The sequence below is a fragment of the Hemitrygon akajei genome, chromosome 1 (genome assembly GCF_048418815.1).
Source record: "Hemitrygon akajei chromosome 1, sHemAka1.3, whole genome shotgun sequence".
NCBI classification, from domain to species: domain Eukaryota; kingdom Metazoa; phylum Chordata; class Chondrichthyes; order Myliobatiformes; family Dasyatidae; genus Hemitrygon; species Hemitrygon akajei.
Window position 1 is genome coordinate 202,601,907 of NC_133124.1, and position 27,718 is coordinate 202,629,624.

General features: G+C 40.9%; 1 protein-coding gene across 2 annotated transcripts in view; it reads left to right on the forward strand.

Annotated features, from left to right (window-relative positions):
• The window catches only part of LOC140734677 (anthrax toxin receptor 1-like), a 258,361-nt gene that overhangs the window by 91,902 nt on the left and 138,741 nt on the right, over positions 1-27,718 (forward strand). For both annotated transcript variants that reach the window (XM_073058962.1, XM_073058970.1), the window contains exon 9: positions 19,158-19,218. In XM_073058962.1, coding sequence (XP_072915063.1) covers positions 19,158-19,218 — 61 coding nt within the window. The remainder of the gene's footprint in view (positions 1-19,157; positions 19,219-27,718) is intronic.

Genomic DNA, 27,718 nt, shown 5'->3' on the forward strand with positions numbered 1-27,718 from the left:
TGATGATTTTCCTTTGCACTCAGTGTTTGATGCTTCTTGCTTAAGTGTCCAACAATAATCAGCCAACACTGATGAACACCAGTTGTCCTGATACTGTTTCTCCATGACTGCAATGACCTGGTGAAACCTTTCAGCATGCTTGTCTCTGACATCGCCAAAATTGGCAGCAAAAAAAGTCCAAATGAGAATGCAGAAAATGAATCTTTAGTAACACATTGCACTTTGTGGTTTTATATGCTTGAAGCATATTTCCAACCAGCTGCACGTAGTTTGGTGCTCTGTAGTTGCCATGAAAATTTTCAACAACATACTTGAATGCCTTCCATTTGATTTTCTCCAGTCCCACTAGAAGTTCTTCAAATTGCTTATCACTGATGACCTGTCTGGTTTGTGAATCAACTAAAATGTTTCCTTAAACTTGGCATCAATTATTCTGTCTCAAGGATCAAAACCCTCCATGGAAATATTTGTGTCTGGTGACAGCAGATTCCATCCTGGCATCTTGAACTCAGTAATTCTCCTTTTGTCTTTGACAAACCCATGTCTCTAACCATGTGATGTAGCTCAGACTGAGTTATCATATGAGGTTTCCTTGACATAAACGGTTCAAGATCTGTATCACTATCAGTGTTGTTTTCCATTCCTGGCTCTTGCATCATGATATCTTCACCTACCGCCTCTAGACTCCTAGTCTCTGGTGAATTCAGTACGGGAAGGCTATCTGCATGTGGCACAGGTCTCATGGCTGAAGGGAGATTGGAGTATTCAATAGATTTCTTGTTTTTAGCAGAGAAACCAGACACACTGGTCAGACAGAAGTAGCAGTCTATCACAAGATCCTTCTCCTCTTACCATATTATCAGGACAGCGAACGACATTGACTTTCGAGTATCTCTGAGTCAAGCATTGAGATCAACAGCACCTGGGTCACCAATTTTACACCCAAAGTAGAGCTCATAGGCTTTCTTAATAAGAGGAGTCATATTCCATCTTTGAGATTTAAGCGTATGCTCACCACGTATGTAACAGAAAGTACTGCGGCTGTGGCAACATTGGCAAGATAAATCCCCAGGGCCAGATGGTCTGCATCCCAGAGTGCTTAAGGAAGTAGCCCAAGAAATAGTGGATGCATTAGTGATAATTTTTCAAAACTCCTTTGATTCTGGATTAGTTCCTGAGGATTGGAGGGTGGCTAATGTAACCCCACTTTTTAAAAAAGGAGGGAGAGAGAAACCGGGGAATTATAGACCAGTTAGTCTGCATCGGTGGTGGGGAAAATGCAAGAGTCGGTTATCAAAGATGTGATAACAGCACATTTGGAAAGAGGTGAAATCATCGGATAAAGTCAGCATGGATTTGTGAAAGGAAAATCATGTCTGACGAATCTTACAGAATTTTTTGAAGATGTAACTAGTAGAGTGGATGGGGGAGAGCCAATGGATGTGATATATTTAGATTTTCAAAAGGCTTTTGACAAGGTCCCACACAGGAGATGACTGTGCAAACTTAAAGCACGAGGTATTGGGGGTATAGTATTGATGTGGATAGAGAATTGGTTGGCAGACAGGAAGCAAAGAGTGGGAGTAAACGGGACCTTTTCAGAATGGCAGGCAGTGACTAGTGGGGTACCGCAAGGCTCAGTGCTGGGACCCCAGTTGTTTACAATATATATTAATGATTTAGACGAGGGAATTAAATGCAGCATCTCCAAGTTTGCAGATGACACGAAGCTGGGCGGTGGTGTTAGCTGTGAGGAGGATGCTAAGAGGATGCAGGGTGACTTGGATAGGTTAGGTGAGTGGGCAAATTCATGGCAGATGCAATTTAATGTGGATAAATGTGAGGTTATCCACTTTGGTTGCAAGAACAGGAAAACAGATTATTATCTGAACGGTGCCCGATTAGGAAAAGGGAGATACAACGAGACCTGGGTGTCATTGTACACCAGTCATTGAAGGTGGGCATGCAGGTACAGCAGGTGGTGAAAAAGGCAAATGGTATGTTGGCATTCATAGCAAAAGGATTTGAGTACAGGAGCAGGGAGGTTTTACTGCAGTTGTACAAGGCCTTGGTGAGACCGCACCTAGAATATTGTGTGCAGTTTTGGTCCCCTAATCTGAGGAAAGACATTCTTGCCATAGAGGGAGTACAGAGAAGGTTCACCAGATTGATTCCTGGGATGGCAGGACTTTCATATGAAGAAAGACTGGATTGACTAGGCTTATACTCACTGGAATTTAGAAGACTGAGGGGGGATCTTATTGAAACGTATAAAATTCTGAAGGGATTGGACAGGCTAGATGCAGGAAGATTGTTTCCGATGTTGGGGAAGTCCAGAACGAGGGGTCACAGTTTAAGGATAAAGAGGAAGCCTTTTAGGACCAAGATGAGGAAAATCTTCTTCACACAGAGAGTGGTGAATCTGTGGAATTCTCTGCCACAGGAAACAGTTGAGGCCAGTTCATTGGCTATATTTAAGAGGAAGTTAGATATGGCCCTTGTGGCTAAAGGGATCAGGGGGTATGGAGAGAAAGCAGGTACAGGGTTCTGAGTTGGATGATCAGCCATGATCATTCTGAATGGCGGTGCAGGCTCGAAGGGCTGAATGGCTTACTCCTGCACCTATTTTCTATGTTTCTATGCTTCTAAGACATTTTGCTATCACAAATACTCCTGAAAATACAATTTCTTTATTATAATGAGTACACACAATATGCTATGCACTTGGAGCATACACATCAATGTGATCGCAAACCAATGTACATGTGAACGCAATGTGTGCATATGATGCTTTTATGGCCTTTCTATAACGTGTCCTGCCCAGTAGCATCCACCTTGCCTAAGCAGGCCCATGCATACTTGGACAAGATAGAAAACTTTTCAGCTTACGTCGTGGCAACAATTTAATTAACTTGAATTATGAATTGAAATAATAAATATAGGCAATTTTTTTTTAAAAAGGTGTGTGATAGGGAAATTTTATGGTGCTTTTCATGATAAGTAGCCCAAAGTCCATAAGATACACCCACAAGTATTCAGGAAGCAAAATCTTTGTTGTCCTGTGTAATTGTTCATAGCATCTTGTTCACAAATGTACTGGAGATTATGGAATGAAAAATGTCCAGACGCATACCAACTTCATATTGATACAGAAAATCACTAGTTGCACCGATGTTTGTATCAATAATTGCATACACCTAGACTCTGACTCAAACAGTAAGGCCCTGCTAAAGAGACATTTTCTGCCAATGAGCGCTGTTTTACTAACCACATGTTATACATGTTGTAAAGGGCGACACAGTAATGTGGCAGTTAGCGTAATGCTCTACAGCACCAGCTGTTAGATCAGGATCTATTTCACACCACTGTCTGTAAGGTGTTTGCATATTCCACTCAGGACTGCATGGGTTTCCTCCAAGTCCTCCAGTTTCCTCCCACTTTTCCAAAGACATACGTTAGGATTAGTAAATAGTGGGCATGTTATGTTGACAACACTTGCAAGCTGCTCCCAGCACATCCTTGTTGCAAATAATGCATTTCACTGAATGTATTGATGTGCATGTGACAAATAAAGCTCATCTTTAGTATTTAAAAACATCTGGATCAGAACAGATCCAGCACATAATGAACCCGACACCCCCTCCATTGGACAGGGTTGACCACAGATATTGCATCCTAGCCGTCTACGTGATATCTTTTCAAGCCAGAGCAGCATGGTACGAAGAGCAAGCTGTTGACAATGCAGCAGGGTCCCCATCTCCACACAGGTGAAAATTTAAAAACAATGGCAGAGACATTTAAACCCTGGGGAAAAACATCCTGACTGTCTATATGCTATACCTTTCATAATCTTATACATTTCTAAATGTCCCCTCAGACTCTGCCGCTCCAGAGAAAACAAGCCAGGTGTGGCCACCTTTCCTTCGAGCACATGCCTAACTATAAAGATAGACATCTGGAGTACTGCGTTCATTCATGGTAGTCCCATTATAGGAAGGATGTTGAGGCTAACTATAAAGTTAGGTATCTAACTCAGTACTCACACCACCAGATTCTGGAATAGTTATTACCCTTCAACCCCTTGAACCAAAGGGGATAACTTCACTCCGTTTTACTTGCCCCATCAATGAGTTCCTTGAGCAAGGAAAGCATACCATGTTACTTCTTTATCACCCTATCAACCTAGACAGCCAAGTTCAAGAAGCTGTACACTTGAACCCCAAGATCCCTCTGCACATCAAGACTGTTAAAGGTCTAGCCATTGGTAGTGTACTGTCTCTTTACATTTGATCTCCTAACATGCAAAGCTTTACATTTGGCCAGGTTAAACTCCATCTGCCACATCTCCACCCATATCTGCAACTTATTTATATCCTACCATTTGATCAAAGTTCAAAGTAAATTTATTATCAAAGCAGTTACTGTATATGTCACCATATACAACCCCGAGATTAATTTTCTTCCGAGCGTACTCAATAAATCCAATAACCATAACAGACTCCATAACAGACTGCACCAATAGAGTGGACAACAGTACGCAAAATACAACAAACTGTGCAAATCCAAAAAGAAGGAGAAAAAAAGAAATAACAATAAATAAGCAATAACTATCAAGAACATGAGATGAGCAGTCCTTGAAAGTGAGTCCATTGGTTATAGGAACAGTTCAGTGATGGTGCAAGTTAAGTTGAGTGAAGTTATCCCTTTTGGTTCAAGGGGTTAAGGGGTAATAACTGCTCCTGAATCTGGTGGCATAAGTCCTGAGACTCCTGTACCTTCTTCCTGATTACAGCAAGAAGGAGAGAGTGTGACCTGGATGGTGTGAGGGACGGGATGTTGGGGTTCCTGGAGGTGGATGTTTAATGTTCTATGATAGCAACGTTTAAGAGACATTTAGAGCAGGCACTTGTGCAGGAAGATGGGATTAATTCCATTTCACATAATTAGTCAGCAGAGACAGTGTGGGCCAATCTTGAGAGCTAAGCAGGAAATTAGCAAAAAGGCTATTGGTTCTGTACCAACTCTGTGCTCACTGACTAATATTCTGGCGAAGCAGTGCTTTGATTTTAAAATCCTTATCCAGGATTTCAAATCACTACATGGACTTGCCACTTCCTATCTCCTCCAATCCAACCACTCATGGGATTTCAGACCTTCTTCAAACCTGTCTTCATTCTTACTTTAAATGTAATTTTTCTACCATGGACAGTCATTCAATGACTGAAGTGTTACACTCTGGAATCTGTTCACTTAGCAAGAGAAAAATGAACCCTGAAGGAACAGATTTGAAGGAATTTAATTATCTCAGAGGGTAATCATATCTCAAAAAATTTAGGGATGGGTGAGGCCATAGAGAGGTTTGAAGACAGGGATAAGAAATTGCGATATTGAGCTGATACATTTGAGGGGGGTGCAACAAATGCTGGTTTTGCAGTGATTTCCTTTTCCAAGAGAATATTTTAATTAGGAAATAAATGAACCTTCCATCTCATGATAATGATCCTGTGAACTTCATGTTATCTAGTGTTAAAATTGTGTACTGTTTCCAGGCACATTGATGCACATCAGCACATTCCATAGGAATTACTAGTGGTGGGGATGTTTTGCGCCCGATAATCCATGAGGGATTTTTGGATTAGGGAGAATGTTACAGCAGAGCTGCAAAATTTGAACATTCTTGGCATAAGCAGAAGCAAATTACTCTAGTGAATATCACAACCTGACACTCCACCAGCTGATGAAATATAGCAAACTTGACATTGGTCTTAACTTGGAACTTGTATCCCTGTTTTTCCATGGGTAAGTTTTTAATTAAATAAATAGTTTATAGAGTGTTGCTACCATGGGCAACAGTATGAAAAATCAGAATGAGATTAATAGCACACAGCATACAGGAACATGAATTGCCAAACTCGGGGAATTGCTGTGTTGGAGTATAAAGTACAAACATGAGAAAGTCTGCAGATGCTGGAAATCCAAATCAACACGCATACAAAATGCTGGGGAGAGTAGGTGTGTCACCTAAAACACTCAAAAACCTCTACAAATGTACAGTGGAGAGCATTCTGACTGCTGCATCACCATCTGGCAGGGGAGTGGGGAGACTACCACACATGATCGAAGTAAGTTTAAGAAAGTTGTAAAATTAGTCAACTCCATCATGTGTATTAGCCTCCATATTAATCTTCATGGACATCTTCATGGAGTGGTGCCTCAGGGAGGCAGCATCCATCATTAAAGACCTCTACCACCCAGGACATGGCCCCTTCATATTGTTATCATGAGGAAAGAGGTACAGGAGCCTGGAGGGACACACTCAGTAATTTAGGACAGCTTCCTTCCCTTTGCCATCTGATTTCTAAATGGGCATTAAGCCCATTAACACTACCTCTACATTTTTATTTCTGTTTCTGCACTATTTATTTTAAACTAATTTTTTATATGTATATACAGTGCCTATAAAAAGTATTCACCCGTATTCAATCCTCTTAGAAGTTTTCATGTTTTATTGTTTTACAACATTGAATCGTAGTGGATTTAATATGGCCTTTTTGACACTCATCAACAGAAAAAGTCTCTTTTGTGACAAAGCGGAACCAGATCTCTACAAAGAGATCTAAATTAATTACAAATATAAAACACAAAATAATTGATTGTGTAAGTATTCCTCCCCCCTTTAACATGACCTGTATCTGGAAGGTCCAACTGCTGGTGAGTCAGTATCTTGGTAAAAATTACACCATGAAGACAAAAGAACACTCTAAGCAACTGTGCAAAAAGGTTATTGAAAAGCACAAGTCAGGAGATGGATACAAGAACATTTCCAAGACACTGAATATCCCTTGGAGTACAGTTAAGTCAATCATCAAGAAGTGGAAAGAATATGGCTCAGCTGTAAATCTGCCTAGAGCAGGCCGTCATCAAAAACTGAGTGACCGTGCAAGAAGGGGAGGCCATCAGGAGACCTATGACAACTCTGGAGCAGTTCCAAGCTTCAGTGGCTGAGATGGGAGAGGCTGTGACTCAGGTGCTTCGCCAGTCCCAGCTTTATGGGAGAACGGCAAAGGGAAAGCCGCTGTTAAAAAAAAATCTCACATGAAATCTCAGCTGGAGTTTACCAGAAGGCATGTGGGAGACTCTGAAGTCAGCTGAAAGATGGTTCTATGCTCTGATGAGACCAAAATTGAGCTTTTTGGTCATCAGACTAAACGCTATATTTGGCTTAAGTCAAACATCACACAGCATCAAAAATACATCATCCCTACCATGAAACACGGCAGTGGCTGCATCATGCTATGGGGATGCTTCACTGCAGCAGACCCTAGAATGCTTGTGAACGTAGAGGGTAAAATGAATGCAGCAAAATACAGGGAAATCCTGGAGGAAAACCTGATGAGAACTGTAACTTGGGAGATTTGTTTTCCTGCAAGACAATGACACCAAGCATAAAGACAGGAATGGCTTAAAAACAACAAAACAAATGTTGTGGAGTGGCCAATTCAGAGTCTATACTTCAATACAATTGAGAATTTGTGGCTGGCCTTGAAAAGGGCTGTTCACTCACAATCCCATGCAATCTGACAGAGCTTGAGCAGTTTTGTAAAGAAGAATGGGGGAAAATTGCAGCGTCCAGATGTGCACAAGTGATAGAGGCCTATCCACACAGACTCTGGCTGTTGCCAAAATACATCTACTAAATACCGACCTGAAGAGGGTGAATATTTAGGCAATCAATTTATTTGTGTTTTATATGTGTAATTAATTTAGATCACTTTGTAGAGATCTGTTTTCACTTTGATATGAAAGAGTCTTTTTCTGTCAAAAAAGCCAAATTAAATCCACTGTTGTAAAACAATAAAACATAAAAACTTCCAAGGGGGTGAATACTTTTTATAGGTACTGTATGTATATAAAATTACTGTTATTCAGCTTTTTCTCTACATTTATCATGTATTCCATTGTACTGATGCTGTAAATCTAATAAATTTCACTATGTCTGCCAGTGATATTAAACCTGATTCTGATTTTGATGCTGGCAGAATTTAGCAGGCCAGGCAGCATCTATGGGAAAAAATAAACAGCCGACATTTCATCTGAGACCCTTCAGTAGAATTGCACAATCAGTCTGGGTTGTCCATTTTGATATTGTGCTAATTTTAATTTCACACAACATTCTGGGCACTAGAAATCAATATTTAATGCCTTGGAGCTTTATTCCCTCAACTTATATAAGTATCACATTTAGGTTTATTATTACCAGCATGTGACGTGAAATTTGTTAACTTAGCAGCAGCAGCAGTTCAATGCAATACATAATCTAGCAGAGAGAAAAAAATAATAATAAATACATTTAAAAAAAATAATAATAAACAAGTAAATCAATTGTGTGTATTGAAAAGATTTTTAAAAATCATGCAAAAACAGAAATACTGTGCATTAAAAAAAGTGAGGTAGTGTCCAAAGATTCAATGTCCATTTTGGAATCAGATAGCAGAGGGGAAGAAGCTGTTCCTGAATCGCTGGGTGTGTGCCTTCAGGCGTCTGTATCTCCTACCTGATGGTAACAGTGAGAAAAGGGCATGCCCTGGGTGCTGGAGGTCCTTAATAATGGACACTGCCTTTCTGAGACGCCACTCCCTGAAGGTGTCCTGTGTACTTTGTAGGCTTACTAGCTGGAGATGACTGGATTTATAACCTTCTGCAGCTTCTTTCGGCCTTGTGCAGTAGCCCCTCCATACCAGACAGTGATGCAGCCTGTCAGAATGCTCTCCACGGTACAACTATAGAAGTTTTTGAGTATATTTGTTGACATGCCAAATCTCTTCTGTTACATACACGCAACCCTGTAAAAGTATCAGCAGCGATAGAACACACCTGGAGTCTGGTTTGGCAGTTAGCGATCACTGTTTTGTTAGTAATTACTAAATATGGTAACTTAACCAGGTGATCGAAAGTTAGCAGTGTTAGGCATATATAGGTGTATAGATAAGGTTCCCCAAACAAATTCAAGCTCAGGTGGTAAGAGTTACAGTCTTACGATGGTATGTAAGAAAGTTCTGTTCAATCCTTAGGTTAATTAATGCGATATATTTGTAATCCAAAGGCAAATGTTGTGAGAAGGCAATTATGTCGAATTTCCACAGATTCCACAACAGCAATACCAAATAACAACAGCAGTAGGTTTTATCTCAGAAGTTGTTCCACTCTACACGCGAAGTATCACCAACAGTAGCTTTTATCCCCTTTGTGATAACAAAGGGGACCATCTTTAAGGGAACCACCACCCAGGCAAGGGTCGACACACCGGTAGATTCCACAAGGTTCCCTCAATCACACACAACGTGATGGCCACTTATCCAGTTCCACGACATACGAAATAACTCCCATAGTGATTTGCCACAGGGGCGCCTTCTTCAGTGAAATACCACACCCAGACAAGGGTAAACACAGAAGTGGTATTCACAAAGGTTTCTCCCTCACCAGAGAACCCACTCCTGTGGAGTAACTATGTGACAATCACACTTTCGTATTCAGATGGAATCAAACTCACCCTTACGGGCTACTTGGAGAGAGTCCAAACAGTGATCTCTTTGTCACTAGGTTTCTTCTGTTTCAAACCTTCCTCTCCCCTCATCTCTCTGCAAACTTCTTCTAGTTGTAGCACTTGTGAGAGTCATTTATCAATACTCTAGATCGATCTCAACTCACCCCTTTTGGGCTATTGAAAGTTTAAACCTGCGACCGCACTCACTGGTGTCTTTCATTGATGGAAACCATCTTGACTCTGAGCACGTGTCTCTCTATGTGAGAGGATCATCTGACCTTGCTTATTCAAAACAAGCCATGATAAACCATTAACATTCATTGTTCATCAAATAACTCCACCTCTCTCACCATAGTAACTAAGCAACTCTGCAGTCAGCAGAAATTCAACAATGTCCAAAAGTCAGTCTCATTCTCTCGGCATTTTGAAGTGACAGTCCACAGAAAAAAATGAACCCTAGGGGTATATAACACTTCAAACTCCTAATAAATTATAGCTGCTGTCTTGCCTTCTTTATCTTGGGACCAGGTTACATCCTCAGGGATCTTGACACCCAGGAACTTGAAACTGCTCACTCTCTCCACTTCTGATCCCTCTATGAGGATTGGTATGTGTTCCTTCATCTTACCTTTCCTGAAGTCCACAATCAGCTCTTTCATCTTACTGATGTGAATGCCAGGTTATTGCTGCGGCACCACTCCACCAGTTGGCATATCTCACTCCTGTACGCCCCCTCGTCACCACCTGAGATTCTGCCAACAAGGTTCTTGAAGCATAAGTTACAATAGTTCTTGATGTATAATTTGAACATAAATTGATAATTTCCCTAATTTTTCTTTGTTTCGCTTTCTCTCTCCCGGCTCATTATTTCTTTCATTCACATCATTTCACTTTGGTACTTGATTTGATATTGAAGCCACTCTAATAACTACCACTTTGTGATTCAAATGGCATCAAATGTTAGCAATTTTTAAGATGGGTTTACTTAGGGAGTCATATCCTGTTGGGATATTTCTCTGTTCGACTTGCAGTAATTTACTGGCTAGAAATTTGTGGAAATTAAATATCCAAGGGCAATTCTAACAAATAATTTGCAAATGAATCAGTGTGAATTTGACCAGTGAAACAGCCCAGCTTGCTGTGGGAATGGCAAATGAACAAACACATCTTAAGAATCACTTGTACACAAGAGACTCAGCTGATGCTGGAAATCCAGAGTAGCAGGTCGGGCAGCATCTCTGTAAAGAAATAAACAGTCAACATTTAGGGGCACGAGCCTTCATCAGGACTCTTCATAAGAGTCACTTGTGTGTGTTAACTGGTCTTCATCAATAGTTGTGAATGGCCAACTCCATTTGAAGTAACAGTGTACTTACTCACAACAGTGTCAACCAATTCCAACTAAAAGGTTAGACCTGAGAAGCTGGGATCATTCCCTGAATGAAGGTTAAGAGATGGTCAAATATTTTAGGGAGGATTTATGTGACTTTCTTTCACAGTGTGATGAACTGGAACTTAATACCTGTAAGAGGTGGTAAAAGAATCATACTTTAAGGCCTTCAGAAGGGAATTAATAGACCTTTGAGCAGGAGGCAATTTGAAAGGGCATGGGGTATAGGATTGGGTAGATTGCTCTCAGGAAAGCTCATTAAAGCTGATGCTGGGGACACACAGTTAAATAATCGGTATTGTGGACTCCACATGCAATATCATCTCTCTTTTTCACGGTTCCATGTGCACACTATTAAACTAAACTCTAACTACAACAAACTATTAAGCCACACTGTTAAGACAAACGTGATTATTTGGATTACTGCCATCTTCCTGTCAGATTGGACCAGTCTGGCCATTCTCTTCTGAACTGCCACATTAACAAGGCATTTTTGCTACAGAAATGCCAATCGCTGGGATTTTTTGTTTTATTTTGTTTTTTGCACCATCCTCTGTAAACTCCAGTGGCTGTTATTCATGAAAATCCCAGGAGATCAGCAGTTTCTGAGATACTCAAACCACCCCATCTGGCACCAACAATCACTCCATGGTCAAAATCACTGAGATCAATCTTCTTCCCCATTCTGGTGTTTGGTCTAAACAACAACTGTTGTTCTAAATAATAACTGTCTTCTTGACTATGCATGTTTTCAGGCATGAGTTGCTGCCACATGATTGGCTGATCAGCTAGGTGCATTAACGAACAGTTATACTTAATAAAGTGGTCGTGTAAAGGATGTTTCCAACAGTGGGAAAGTCTACAACTAAAGAGCACAGCCTTAGGATATAAAGATGTCCCTTTAGAACAGAGAATGGCAGGAGAAAGGGTTGAGAGGGAAAATAAATCAGTCATGATCAAATGGCGGGGTAGACTTGATGAGCCAAATTGTCTAACTCTCTCCTATGTCTTATGTTCTTATAGTCTTATGGCTTCCTTTGTTCCTGTGTTTCTGTTTCATGTTGACTGACTAGATAGGAGGCCATTAGGATGATCAACTCTATTGTCATCTCTCACGGCGATCTCATCAGTCCAATTCTCCCACTTATTTGCCTGTGACCTGTTCTATCTCAAGTGCACCTCAACATCCTCCTGATTCTCTGCCATTCTCCTACACTAAGGGCATTTTACAGTGGTAAACTTACCAAGAGCCTGCTCATCTTTGGGGTGTTGGTAGAAATTCGAGCACCTTGGGGAAGTCCATTTAGTCACAAGGAGAATGTGCAAAGTACACAGAGAAACCTCTTGTCCCTAGAGCTGGAAGGTAGCTTCACAGCCTGCAGTGGGAAAAGGGGTAACACACTATGATAAGGCTTTATAGCACCAGCCATTGGTATTCAATAGCTGCTGTTATCTGTAAGGGATTTGTATATTCTCCTTGGGACTGCATGGGTTTCCTCCGGGTATTCCGATTTCCTTCTGCATACATTCAAAGATTTACAGGAAATCAGTTGTGGGCACGCTTACTGGCACCAGAAACATGGCGATATTCGTGGTCTGCCCCTAACACATATATGTCAAACTCAAGGCCCGCGGGCCAAATCCGGCCCGCGGTGGAAGTATCTTTGGCCCGCGAGATAATATCTAATTACTATTAAAGCCGGCCCCAGTAATCGAAGCGCCTATGGCGTATGATATGGCTAATGCTGAGTTTATTCAGGTACCAGGTTTTCAGGGTTTTTAGTGTTTATTCGGCAGTCTTGCTCGGCAGTCTTCTTCATAAGAAGCGGAATTTGTAAAGTGAAACACTTTGTAGTTATAGCAGAGACTGAGACACATGAGAGCAGGCTGAAAAAGCGGAGGCAATGAAAGCTGCGTTCGCACGCGTCCGACTGATCCGGCCCGCATGAAGCTGCATTTTGCTCAATCCAGCCCATGACCTAAAATGAGTTTGACACCCCTGCTAACACATCGTTGAATTGTGTTGGTCAATAACTCAAACATCGCATTTCACCGTATGTTTTGATGTTTCAATCTACAGGTAACAGATAAAGCTAGTTTTTATCTTTACCATCAATGAGCCTCCCTCATGATCCATATAAAGTTCAGGTATGACAATAGCATTTTTCCTTGATATTTGTTGATGGCATCAAGTAACTGGGTCTGTACTCACTGGAATTCAAATGAATGAGGGGGTTTCTAATTGAAACCCATCAAATGTTGAAAGGCATCGAGAGAGTGGATATGAAGAAGATATTTTCTCTGGTGGGGGAGTCTAAAACCAAAAGATGCAGCCTCAGAATCGAGGAATATCCATTTAGAACAGAGATGAGGAGGAATTTCTTTAGTTGGAGAGTGGTGAATCTGTGGAATTGATTGCCACAGGTGGCTGTGGAGGCCAAGTCATTGGGTGTATTTAAGGCAGAGATTGATAGATTCTTGATAGTCAGGGCACGAAGGGATATGGGAGAAGACAGGAGATTGGAGCTGAGAGGGAAATGGATTAGCCATGATGAAATAACAGACTCGATGGGCCAAATGGCCTAATTATGCTCCTATATCTCATGGATTTATAGCAACCATCAATCCCTTGACTTGCACCTGGACCATAGCCCTCCATACTCCTACTATACATGCACCTATTGAAACTTCTTCTGAACATTGAATTTGAGCTCAGATATATCACTTTTACTGTCAGCTCATTCCAGACTTTCAAGACCCTCTGAGTGAAGAAGTTTCCCCTCATGTTCCCCTTAAACTTTTCACCTTTTACCCTTAACCCATGACTTCTGGTTGTAGTCCCGCCCAACCTCAGTGGAAAAAGCCTGCTTGCATTTACCCTATCTATACCCACTCATAATTTTCTGTACCTCTATTAAATCTCCTCTCAATCTTCTACATTCCAAAGAATAAAGTCCTAACTATTCAATCTTTCCATATAACTCAAGTCCTCCAGACCCGGCAACATCTGTGTAAAGTTTCTCTGTACTCTCTCAACCTTGCTTACATAATTCCTGTTGAGAGGTGACCAAAACTGTACACAATATTCCAAATTAGGCCTCACCTATGTCTTATACCACTTCAACATAATGTCCCATCTCCTGTACTCAATACCTGGAGTAATGAAGGCCAATATGCCATTTGCTTTCTTTATGTCCCTATCAATCTGTGATGCTACTTTCAATGAATTATGGACCTGTATTCCCAGATCTCTTTGTTCTACTGCACTCCTCAATGCCCTACTGTTCACTGTGTGAGACTTAACTTGTTTGGTTGGTCCTACCGAGGTGCAACACCTTGCACATGTCTGCATTAAATTCCATCTGCCATTTTTCAGCCCATTTTTCCACCTTCTCCAGATTCTGCTGCAAACCACAATAGTCTTCCTTGCTGACAACTACATCTCCAGTTTTGGTGTCATTTGTAAATTTGCTGATCCAGTTAACCACATTATCATCCAGATCATTGATATATATGGCAAACAACAACAGACCCTCCACTGGTCTCTGCGGCACTCCACTAGTCACAGGGCTCTAGTCAGAGAGGCAACCATCCACTGTCTCTCTCTGGCTTCTCCCACAAAGCCAATGACTAATCCAATTTACTACCTCATCTTGAATGCCAAGCAACTGAACTTTCTTAACCAACCTCTCATGCGGGGACCTTGTCAAACGCTTTGCTAAAGTCCATGTAGAAAACATCCACTGCCTTGCCTTCATCAACCTTCCTGGTAACTTCCTCAAAAAACTCACACCCTAATAGCAGATCAAGTATTGCGTACTGTCATGTTGGAACTTCTTTGTACTGATTAAGAAAACTTTCCTGGACACTTTTGATAAACTCTATCCCACCTAGTCTTTTACAGTATGGGAGTCCCAGTCAATATGTGGGAAGGTAAAGTCACCTGATATAACAACCTTGTGTTTCATGCAACAGTCTGTGATATTTCTACAGATTTGTTCCTCTAAATCCCTCAGACTGTTGGGTGGTCCATAATTATAGACCTATTAATGTGGTCATACCTTTCTTATTTCTCACTTCCACCCATAACACCTCACTCATCAAGTTCTCCAGTCTGTCCTGACGGAGCTCTGCCATGACATTTTCCCTGACTAGTAACATCCCTCCTCCTTTAATCCATCCCACTCTTTTATGTCTAAAACAACAGAACCCTAGAATACTGAGCTGCCAGTACAGCCCTTCCTGCAAACAAGTCTCATGGCTATAGTATCATAATTCCAGGTGTTGAGCCATGCCCTGTACATATCTGCCTTTCCTACAATACTTCTTGCATTGAAATTTACAAAGCTCAGGACATTAGTCGCACCATGCAAAACCTTTTGATTCCTGACCTTGTCTGAGGTCATAACAACATCTGTCTCCACAACCTCTCCGCTCTCTGTTCAGGCACTCTGGTTCCCTCCCCCTTGCAACTCTATTTTAAATCCCCACCCAATGCAACACTAGCAAACCTTCCCACTAGGATATTACTCCCCTTCCGGTTCAGGTGCAAACTGTCTCTTCTGTTCAGGTCTCACCTTCCCTGGAAGAGAGCCCAGTGATTCAAAAATCTTATGCCCTTCCTTCTACAAAAATCCTTCACCATATATTGAACTGTATAACCTTCTTAGTCCTGGCCTCACTAGCACGTGGCACAGGTAGCGATCCTGAGATCACAACCTTGGAGGTCCTGATTTTTAACTTAGCACCTAACTCACTTTGCAGAACCTCATCACTCTTCCTACCTACGTCATTTGTATCTACATAGACCATGACCTCTGGCTGTTCACCCTCTCACTTAAGATTGCCGATGCTCGATCATAGCTATTCTGGACCCTGGTACCTGGGAGGCAACATACCATCCAGGTGTCTCATCCATGTCCACAGAGCCTCCTTTTTCTGCCTCTATCTAAAGAATCCCCTACCACCAATTCTCCCCCATTCTAATCTGAGTCACAGAGACAGACTCAGTGCCAGAAACCTGACAACCGTGACATTCCTTTGCTAGATCCTTCCCCCCCCCCAACGTGGTACAGCTGTTGTTGAGGAGGAAGTGATACCTCAGTACTTGCACAGATATTTTCTCCTTTGTTCCAGGCCATTAATACAAATATGTCCCAACAGAGTTTAGCTCAGTTTGTGTTTTGAAATGTGTCAATGAACACAGCTCAATCAAATAGGCATAGCAGACTGCTCAGGATATATTCAGCAAACTCATCTGCCCCTCACTAAAGTTAGCATGTTAGGTCGCTCAGAGAATTTCAAAGGGTTCAAAGGATCATTTTATTACCAAAGTATGTATGCAGGATACAATTCTGAGATTCGTCTTCTCCAGATAGCCGTGAAATACCATGGAAGTTGTTGAAAGAAAAGACATCAACACCCCTTCCCCGCACACAGAAAAGGAAACAAAACTCGCAAACTCCACACCTTCCCTCCAACCCCACCCTCACCCAGATGAGTAACACATCACCTACCCGCCAATCAGCAGCAAGAAAGAAAACAGGGAAAAACTGAAGAAGAGCAATATAAAGCACAATCCGCACCAATAATCACATACATCTCAGAATTCTGAAAACATCCTTTGTCAGCATCAAGGAGAGCAACAGGTCAAACTCAGTCCTTCTGTGGGGGGCAACTGCTGACCCGCGGCTTGCCAACCTCCAGCTCGATGCAGATTATTTTACTTCACAATTTATCGTACCATTCAGTGTAATACCATCCAAGACAAAATAACTTAATTAATTCCCCATTCACCAGCATATACATTTACTTCCTCCGTTAACAATTTGCGATGACTTCAAAATTCGAAGTACATATATGTCACCATATACTACCCTGAGGTTCAATTCCTTGCAGGCACGTTCACCGTAGAAGAAAGAAATACAATAGCATCAATGTAAAACTACACACAAAACAAAGACTGATAAGGAATCAATGAGCAAGAGAAGATAAACTGCAAATCAATGAATAGCATGGAAAATATGGGTTGTAGTCTCTTCGAAAGTGAGTACATAGATAGTGTAAGTGATCAGTTCAGTGTTGTTAGTGAAATTATTCACTCTGGTTCAGAAGTCTGATGGATGAAGAGTAATAACTATTTCTGAACCTGGTGGCGTGGGACCTAAGGCCCCTATTCTTCTTTCCTGATGGTCGTAGTGATAAGAGAGCATCACGTTTATGTGCCCAACTAACTACCACAATGCCTCCCAAATATGTGGTCTTTAACAGTGAGGGCAAATGCTTCTCTTCATATGAGCACCACTGTCTGCAGGTTTTTCTCCAAGTTGTACACCTTCCTGCTCTAGAAATATATTGCTGTTCCTTCACTGCTATGAGGTCTAATTCTTGAAACTCTCTCCTCAACAACGTTGTGAGAGCACCTTCATGAAGGGTCACAGCAGTTCAAACAATGCTTTGGGGCAGTGCAGCAGCGTGATGGTTAGTACAACGCTTTACAGTACCACCGACTCAGGCTCAATTCCTGCCATTGCCTGTAAGGTGTTTGTACGTTCTCCACATGACTGCATGGATGGTCTCTAGGTGCTTCAGTTTCCTCCCACAGTCCAAAGATGTACCGGTTGGTAGTTTAATTGGTCAATGTAAATACTCCTATGATTAGACCAAGGTTAAATTGAGTGTTGCCTATTGGGAAGGGCCTATTCCATGCTGTTTCTCAATAGATAGATAAATAAAAACAACTTATCACCAACTTCTGAATAGTAATTGTGAATGGGCAATAAATATTTACCTTGCCATCTCTTCCCAGGTCATCAAAAAAAAAATTTGGTGAACGTAAGCTTTAGGGAACCCTGAAAGACTAAAAATTATGTGTGTCCCACACTGTAGAAATAAATCTTTCTTTCTGCTTCTAAAGATGGACACCATCATTGGTCAAATTCTAACACCGTACCATGTCAAGTGTAGATGTTAAGAATGAGAATGCCCACTGGAACTTCATTATTAGGCATTATATAGCCCCTTAAATGTTGCAATACAGACAGAGCTTCCTCTCTGTGTACCCTACTACTAATTTGCCTGTTTTTCCAATACTGATTGCATTGATGGTCTATTTAGTTATCATGTATTCCTGGAGCCAAATCTCTGTAAATGTGGCAGATTTAATTTGGGAGGTGCTTCCTGATTTCTAATTGGAAGTATAAGCCCCCTCATGGTCAGTGTAAATGCAGCTAAACTGTTCGGCTGGATTACAGAAAATGACAGTATGATTTGCTTGGGGTTGGAGGAACTTCGCAAGCAACTAACAAGGAAAATAAATGAAGAGTTTATTTTGCTGTGGGGTGTTGGTCAAGAGAAAAGAGACATAACCAGAGATCAGAGGAGTGGGTATTCAGTTTAGAAACCCTAAGTCACACAAAGCGAACTGATCCAGCTTCCATGTGTTTCTGCCCCGCTAGTGTGATGTACAGGGAACTGAGACTCAGGTCTATGTTGGCTGATCTTGGAGTGGATCTGGGATTCAGTCTGGTTCGAGATGCTGTTGGCTTGCTTCTGTTGTTTGAACAATGTGCTTTTATCCTCTCTCTCTCTCTTGTTCTCTGTGCAGTGGTTTTTGGTTTTTGTTTTTTTTTAATTTGGGTTATTCAGGTTAATTTGCTTTATGGCTGCCTGTAAGCAGATAAATTTCAAGGGTATAATTTTTACATTCTTTGATAATAAATGTGCTTCGAATCTTGTGGGACTGTCTCTCACAAAGATTAGTTGATGCCAGCATGGTTAATCACTTTAGGTTTGCTTGCTAAGACTCTAAAGAAAGCATGGTGTCAAGGCAGGTGGATGGAGTTGAAACAAATATTGGATGTGATGTTAGTGAATGATGGAGCAGGTCCAAGGGGCTACATGGACTTCTCATCATTCACCATGGGGGCTTAATGAAGTCATAACTCTAGCTCAAAGCTTTCATATTGATTCTGTCATCATTTACTTGGTCCCTGACATTCTTTTCAGATATTCCCTTCCAAAAGGACCAAGTCAGGATGTTTTAGACTCCTATGCTTCAAAGAGTTCAAATTTTTTACGATTGAAAAAAATGAAGACTTTTCTCATGTTTCAGTGGATATGCACATGGTTATGATTGGGAGTAATTGCACTTCCCCAGTTCATGCCAGGACAGAAAAACATAACAGGATTGCTGATTGTTGCTTCTTTCTCCCCAATAACTAGATCCTGAAGAAGTCATGTATTGAGATCCTGGCAGCTGAGCCATCAAGCATCTGTGCTGGAGGTAAGGACGTTAGGCCAGCATCAAATGCACTAAATATTTTGCATTCAATTATCATTGAATTCATTCCAGCAAAAGCAGGCAAGCTAGCTATTTTCACATCTCATGCTTTTTTATGCTGCAATTTTGTAGATGCTGAGATAAAAGTTATTTTTTTACAAATCCTTGGTTATTCCATGCTCATTTCCTGTAATAGGCATCTGAGTCAGTCACAGGATTATTTTGACACAAAGGGAAAACTTTCAAGTGGTGGAATGTAGTGGAGATATCTGTAGAACTTCTGCCTACTATTTCTATTAAAGTAGTAGTGACTTTTTTTTTTGAACTTTTCACTCAATAGATGGGCAAGACATTCCAACTATGTTCAATGAAGTTTCAAACAGACAATTTGGAACAAACACGAGGAAATCGTTGTGTGTTGTTGAGACAATTTGGAGTCCCGTTTAGGGGGATGTCAAGTATCTCTGTGCTAAATCTCACAAAAAACACAATACCAACACTGAGTGGATCTTCTATCACGTGCCTTTATTACTTGCAAGGGGAAAGTTCACTCCACTCCCATCAGGGGTGGTAGAGACTTCTAATACTGTTTACAAAACGTTCCTTTTTAAAAAATAAGAACGAGACAAGGTTACTGTTTCCAGCGAGCTCAGTCGTTTTGTTGCAGTCTGCCATCTATGGTTGACTCGTCTCTGCTACTTCCCTTTTTTGCACAATATTCAATACATTGGGTTCTGACAATAACGTATTCCTTTAGTAAGCTTATTTCTTGTAGCTACATACCTATATTGTATCATATTAGCTCATCACTCTGGAATATGTACAACTCCATTTTGTTACATCAAATGGTTACAGAAATTACAAAGTTCAATACATACTTCCACAATGATATCTGTAGAGGTAAAATCATGAAATTCAAAAAAAAAACGCAGATGCGGGAAATCTGAAATTAAAAAGCAGAGAATGCAGGTAGTTTAGCAGATCAGGGACACTGAGAAGCAGAGTTGACGTTTCCTTCAGAAAATCTTTGTCAGAACTGATGAGAAGATTAAACAAGTTGGTTTGAAGTTGCACAGAGTGTGGGAAGGATCATCAAGTTCTCATAAGAAAGGCCAGAATTGTCATAGGGATCCGTAAATGACATGATCAAGTTAATGGGTTAATTTAGCCAATCAAAGAGAGAACACGAATGAGAGTTCTGAAAGGCACCACTGTGGACATGACTGGTAAGTCAAATTGTGGCGAGAGAGGGAAAAAGTGAGCCAATATCATAGATGGACTTGCCAGTTATGATGCAGTGAACACAAGTTGCATGAAGTTATTTAATTTAGTATTGAGTCCAAAAAGCTGCAGCTTGCTGGTACAGAAATTGACGTAAAACTTTCCCTATGTGTTTTTTTTACACTATATGAACCAGCCATTGCTCTGGGCAGAAAATTTTTACATGGCCTCAAAACTCTATGGCACTTTAAATGTTTTTTGTAATATGCATACAATGAGTATTTAGAATGAAAATTGAAAAATTACATGCTTTTGATTTTATTTATTTATTGAAAGTTATAATGAAATACAGTACAACAAAGAAAATCTTTCATATTTTGCAAACTTTTTCTAGCTGTGTCCAATTCCAGCTGCCTGGCAACAAAGGCTATGTGCTTGGGAGCATCTCAGTTACTGCTTTGGGGGAGCCGTGTTGAGGCGCTATTCCTCCAGCTCACATTGGGCTTCCTGTAACAAAGCAGGGGGCCACAAACAGATAGGTCAGGGTGATAAGTGGGAGTTATTTGTCCCTTTAACAATGGTCTAATTTTATCGGCTGTCCTGCCAATTCCTCCCCCTCTTTCGCTGTGCAACTTAAAGCCAATTTATCTTCTCTCTTTCTTAGTTCTGATGTAGGTCTTGCATCTGAAATACTAATCCAGTTTCTCTTTCTACAAATGCTGCCTTTCCTGCTGTGGTCTTCCAGCATTTTGTGTGTGTTACCTCTTATCTCTTCTCACCTGCATATCACCTCCCCCTGGGTCTCCCTCACCTCCTTCCCCTTCTCCTGAGGTCAATTCTCCTCTCTTACCAGATTTCTTCTTCTCCAGCCTTTAATCCAACCCATCTGGCTTCACCTATCACCTTCAAGCTGTCCTCCTTCCCCTCCCTTCCCCCACCTTTTTATTCCTGTGTCTTCCCCCTCCCTTTTAGTCCTGATGAGGAGTTTTGGTCCCAAACAATGACTGTTCAGCCACTTACATAGATGCTGCCTGACCTGCTGAGTTCCTCCAGCATTTTCTGTGTGTTGCTTTTTCTAGCGTTTGCTGCCTTCAATATACTAGATAGAATTATGAAGATGAGACAGCAGCTATATTTCATTAGGAGTTTGAGAAGAGCTGGTATTTCACCAAAAACACTTGAAAATGTCTACAGATGTACCATTGAGAGCATTCTAACTGGCTGCATCACCATTGGGTATGGGGCGGGGGTCTCTACACAGGATTGAAGTAGGCTGAGGAGAGTTGTAAACTTAGTCAGCTCCATCATGGGCACTAACCTCCATAGTGTCCAGGACATCTTCAAGGAGTGATGCCTTAAAAAGGTGGTGTCCTTCATTAAGGGCCCCCTCCAACCAGGTCATGCCTTGTTCTCATTGTTACCATCAGGAGGGAGTTACAGAAGTGTAAAGGCACACACTCAGCGATTCAGGAACTGCTTCTTCCCCTCTGCCATCTGATTTCTGAATGGACATTGAACCCACGAACACTACCTCACTTCTATTTTCGTATCCATTTTTGCACAACTTATTTAATTTAACTATTTAATATATATACTTACTGTAATTAACAATATTTTTTCCTCATTATTATGTATTGCATTGTACATCTGCCACAAAGTCAACAAATTTCACAACATATGCCGGTGATATTAAATCTGATTCTGATTCCGATTCTGAAGTGTAAAGGAAGAGTCTTTACATGGAGATGAATGTTTCTAATAGCTGAAATGTTGATAACTGAAAGCTCAGATATATTGGCATTGAGCCAGAAGAGAGACAAGCATTAGACAACTGCACAGCAGAGTTTTAAGATTTGGAATACATTATCTGACAGAGCAGTAATAATCAATTCTGCCATTCACGTCAAAAAGAAATTGGATAAGTATTTGCAGGAAAATCTTGAAGGCATATAGTAAAGAAACTGGAGTAGGAGTAACTTAATTGATCTTGGGGAGTGCGAGACCAGGGCTGAATGTCCCCCCAATCAGATATTACCGGAAATGCATACGGATTGGCTCAGATGGAAGAGACTTTAACTGAGTGGTTGTGCACATTTGGTAGCCTGAAAGTACTAATGAACACACCCTATTAATACAGAAGCAAAATGCTGGATTATGAATTATGCATTTTGTTTCTTCATAGCAGAAAATATCCTGCCTAATTACAATCTGCACTTAGTAGCATGATTTAGTATAGAGTCATAGAGTACTATAGCACAGAAACAGGCTCTTCAATCCATCTAGTTCATGCCTAGTCCCATCTACCTGCATATCCCTCCAAACACTTCCCATCCATGTACCGATCCAAGCTTCTCTTAAATGTGATAACTGAACCTGAATCTACCACTTCCACTCTCAGCTCATTGCACAGTTGCATCACCCTCTGAGTGAAGAGGTTTTCGCCTCAGATTATCTTTAAATATTTCGCCTTTTATCCTAAACCTATGATCTCTAATTCTACTCTCGTCCAGCCTGAAGAGAAAAACTTGCATGCATTCACCCTATCTATACCTCTCATAACTTTGTATATAATACTGTGCAAAAGTCTGAGGCGCGCGTACACACACGCACACACACGCACACTCACACACATGCATGCACACACGCACACACGCGCACGCACACACACACACACACACACACACACACACACACACACACACACACACACACACACACACACACACACACACACACAAAGAATGTTGCACAGTACTGTATTTGTTAACGTGAAGTGGAAAGTGAATCTGGTGGGAATGGCGAAGGTGGAGTATGGGATGGATTTGGGACAAGTGGCAGAGAAGGAGTGCTAGAGGCGGGGTGTGAGGTGACACGGGTGCAGACACACTCAGCCCTGAGACACCAGACAAAGTTATTAGATTCCAAACTATTGGTTTATTAATCATTACCAAAAGTCTCTCTGGTGCTTCCTGCTTCCTCCCCTCTCGTCTTCCCTTTTCCCCCAAACATGATGCCTTCTCCCTGCCCCCCTAGTCCACAATAGAGACTCATTTCAGAATAAGATTTATCATCACTCACATAAGACCATAAGACCCTAAGATAATAGGAGCAGAATTAGACCATCTGACCCATCAAATCTGCTCCACCATTCAATCCTTTTGCTGATCCTTTTGTCCCCCCTCCTCATCCCCAGTTCCCAGCCTTCTCCCAGTAAGCTTTGATGTACATATGTCATGTTTTTTTTTTTGCAACAACAGTACAGTGCAGCACATAAAATTACTACAATGCTGTGTAAAAGTCTTAGGCAACCTAGCTACCCTGGCCACATATCATCTCTCCTTCACTTGTGCTCTGGGGAATAAAGTCCTTTCAACCTTTCCCAAAAACTAACATCTTCAAGTCCCTGCAACATCCTTGTAAATTTCCTCTGCACTCTGTCAAGCTTATTAATATATTTCCTGTAGGTAGATGACCAGGACAGCACACAATACTCTGAATTCAGCCTCACCAACATCTTGTAGATGTTCAACATGACATCCCAACCCCAGTGCTCAACGTTGAACTATAGAACATTATAGAAATGAAGGATGAAAAAGCTGTTTTAGTGTGTGCCAGATCTTTTGTAGAGCAACCTACTTTGTTCCACATCTCTGCAATTATTTTCTACTTTTGGAGTTCACGGTGGGAGAGCTCTGAAAATGAGGTCCCCAATTTTAAAAGTACTGAATTATGCAAATAGTAACAGAGGTTGGTAATAAAACGAGTCTTCCTGTGAATTTACACTCAGACATAAACTTGGTTGTGAGTGTGGCCAAATTTTCAGAGGGCTTGGGATGGTTTGACTCTGTGGTGTTGTATAAAATGGAAAGTTTCCAATTGTACTTGAGGGATTAGCTGTAAAATGTGCTTATGGCTTTGGATTTTTGTCTTGATAATATAAAATTTTTCGATGAAACTTTGGCACTTAGTGCTTCATTTGAACTATAATGAACTGACTGCTTCAGTGACCTCCTCCTTTGTTTAAAGAGATGGTGTCCAAAAGAATTTTGAATGCAGCTTTGAAAGTATTTGTTTTTCTTTGTTCTAACCACCCATGCCCTAATTCATATACTTTTATCACCCATCACCTTTTTGCTTGCATATAAAGAAAATTTGGCTCAGCCACAAAACATTTTTGGTCATGGCATTGAAAAAGAACTGTGGGACATATCAATTAATTTCTCACTTGCTTATGGTACCTTGATCACATTTTCCTACCCATGCAGTGATTTTAAATTAGACATTTGGACACATTTATGAAATATGCATTACAGAATATATCAAGTCATACAGCACAGAAATGGGTCTTTCACGCCCATAACAACTATAATGTTTGTCTAGAATAATCATATTTTCCTGCAGCAGATCATTATCCTTCTGTACCTTTTCTATTTAAGTACCTGCCCAAATATCTTTTAAATGTTGTAATTTTATTTGCCTCTATTGCTTCCTCTGGCTGCTCATTCCAGATGACCACCACCCTCAGTAAAATTTACCCCTTAGATTTTCTTTAACTTTCTTCCTCTCTATTAGACCGATGTTCTCTAGTTCTAAACTACCTGCACTTGGAAAAATGACTCTAATTATGTCTCCTATTGTCTATCTATACCCCTCATAATGTAAACCAGTAAAAGGCCACTCCTTATCTCCCGTGTTCCAGTGAGAATAAGCCCAGTCAGTCCAATTTCTCTTTATAATTGCAATCCTACATTCTAGGCATCATCCTGGTAAATCTCTTCTGCATGCTCTATATTGCTGCCACGTCCTTCCTACAGTGTAACAGCCAGAAATGCATACAGTACTCCATCCGCAGTCTAACCAATATAGCTTCAACATGACTTCTGAACCCTTATACACAATGCCTCAGCCTTTGAACACAAGCATACCAAATGCCTTCTGCATTACCCTATCTACCTGTACACCACTTTCAGTGAGCAATGGACTTGCACCCCAAAGTCCCTGGCATTTACTCTGTATGTCCAAACAGAATTCAACCTAAAAAGTGCATAACATTCCAGCATCAAAATCTATCCCCTGCCGTTCTGCCCAACTTTACAGATTAACTATCATCGAGTCTTTTATTTCTAAACATTGACCTAGAAATAAATACTTTAGCATTTTATTTTGAGGACAGCAATATAGAGAGTGATCAAGTGATCTTATAGAGAGTGGTCAAGGGTCGCTGTCATTTTCATAGAGAGGTAGAGCAGGGTCACAGATCTATGAACTGACCGACTCCGCACTGGCGATCAACTGTCCATTGAAACAAATCCTACATTAATCTAATTGTATTATTGTTTCCAAATGAATTGGAAATGAGCTCCACCCAGATTCTAGCATCACCAACACGTCTAGAGCGATTTACAGTGTCCAACTAACCAACCAGCCGACATGTCTTTGGGATGTGGGAGGAAACCAGAGAGACATACAGAGAGCACCCTGGGTCAGGATTATTCTAGGTTTCTGGTGCTGAGAGGCAGCAGTTCTACCAGCATACCAGCATACCAGCATACCTGCCACCATGCAGACCTTTGTATTTAATGTTTCTGATACTTTCATACAATGTTAAAGGAGGCTATTTGGCCTATCCAGACTCTGCCAGCTCTCTCTGCAGCCCCATTAATCCCATTCTTCACAAAATTCCCTGTAAACTATCATAGGTCAATCAGTTCCTGCCTGATTCACATGCCATGCTGCTATATTTTAGGGTAACCAAACAACCTGTTGAGCATCACAATTTTGGGATGTGGGGCAAAACTAGAGCACTGAGGGCAAACTCCATGTAGACAGCATTAAAGGTCAGTATTAAACCCGGGTAACCAGAGCCATCAGGCAGTAGCTCTAGTTGCTAACATAGCCTTTTGTGTCCCAGAACAGCTCAACTGGAAAAACGGAGAAAAGTAGATAACACAGCTAATGAGTGTAGGTGAGAAAATCGAGCAAAATTGAAAGGTTTCCACCTTTAATGCTTCAGTACATTGGACTGTTGATGTCCGTTGCTGTGCATTATTCTCCACCATGAAGTGGGGATAGGCTTTTATCCTGAATTGCATTATCATTCCATAATCTGTGGACTCACTTTCAAGGACTCTTCATCTCATGTTATCAATATTTATATTTATTTCTTGTTTTTTTTTCTCTCTTTTGCATTTGCATGGTTGTTGTCTTTTGCACATTGGTTGTTCGTCCACCCTGTTGGGCAATGCCTTTCAGTGATTCTATTATGCTTCTTGGACTTACTGGATACTCCTGCAAGAAAATAAGTCTCAGGGTTGTATATGGTGACATATATATACACTTTGTTAATACATTTACTTTGAACTTTGAATGTTTCCATATTTCAAACATCAAAGATAATGTCAGCTGAATGCATTCAGTAAAACCAATGCACAGCATATTTCAGTGACATTTGTATCCACTGCATGAAACACTTGTGGAATTAATTTGGCTTGGCCTGTTCCCTGCAGACCGGATTTTTTTTTTTGAATTTCTGCCTGTTTTGTTAAGGCAAACAATAAATAACTGATGTATAACAAATGGGTGAAGGATCATCAGTAGAGGGCATTGGGTTGGTATTTCTCTGTATCCAGCATTCTGAAATCACTGCTTGAATTGAAGATACTATTTATAGACAATAACAACTTGCATTAAATTGCAGCCTTCTGATAGTAATATATCCCAAGATGATTCATACACAGATTATCCAACAAAGATTTAAAGTTATTAGAGCAGACATTCAAGGATCAGAAGATATTAGAATGGATAAGCAAAAGCAATCTTAATAGACAGAAAAGAAATTGGGAGGTGGAAGGGGAATTCTAGAGCTTGGATCTTGGCTGCTGAAGACAAGGCCGTTGATTGAAACTGTGGATGTACAAGATTATGAGGGGTATAGATAGGGTAAATGCAAGCAGGCCTTTCCACTGAGGTTGGATGGGAGTACAACCAGAGGTCATGGGTTAAGGGTAAAAGGTGAAAATTTTAAGAGAAACATGAGGGAAATCTTCACTCAGAGCGCTGTGAGAGTGTGGAATGAGCTGCCAGTGCAATTAGTGGATGCAAGTTCGATATCAATGTTTAAGAGAAGTTTGGATAGGTACATGGACGGTAGGGATATGGAGGATTATGAGCTGGGTACAGGTTGATGGGAGTAGGCAGTTTAAAAAGTTCAGAATGGATCATATGGGAAAAATGGCCTTTCTCTGTGCTGTACTTTACTAAGTCTGTAAGATTTGGAATTAAG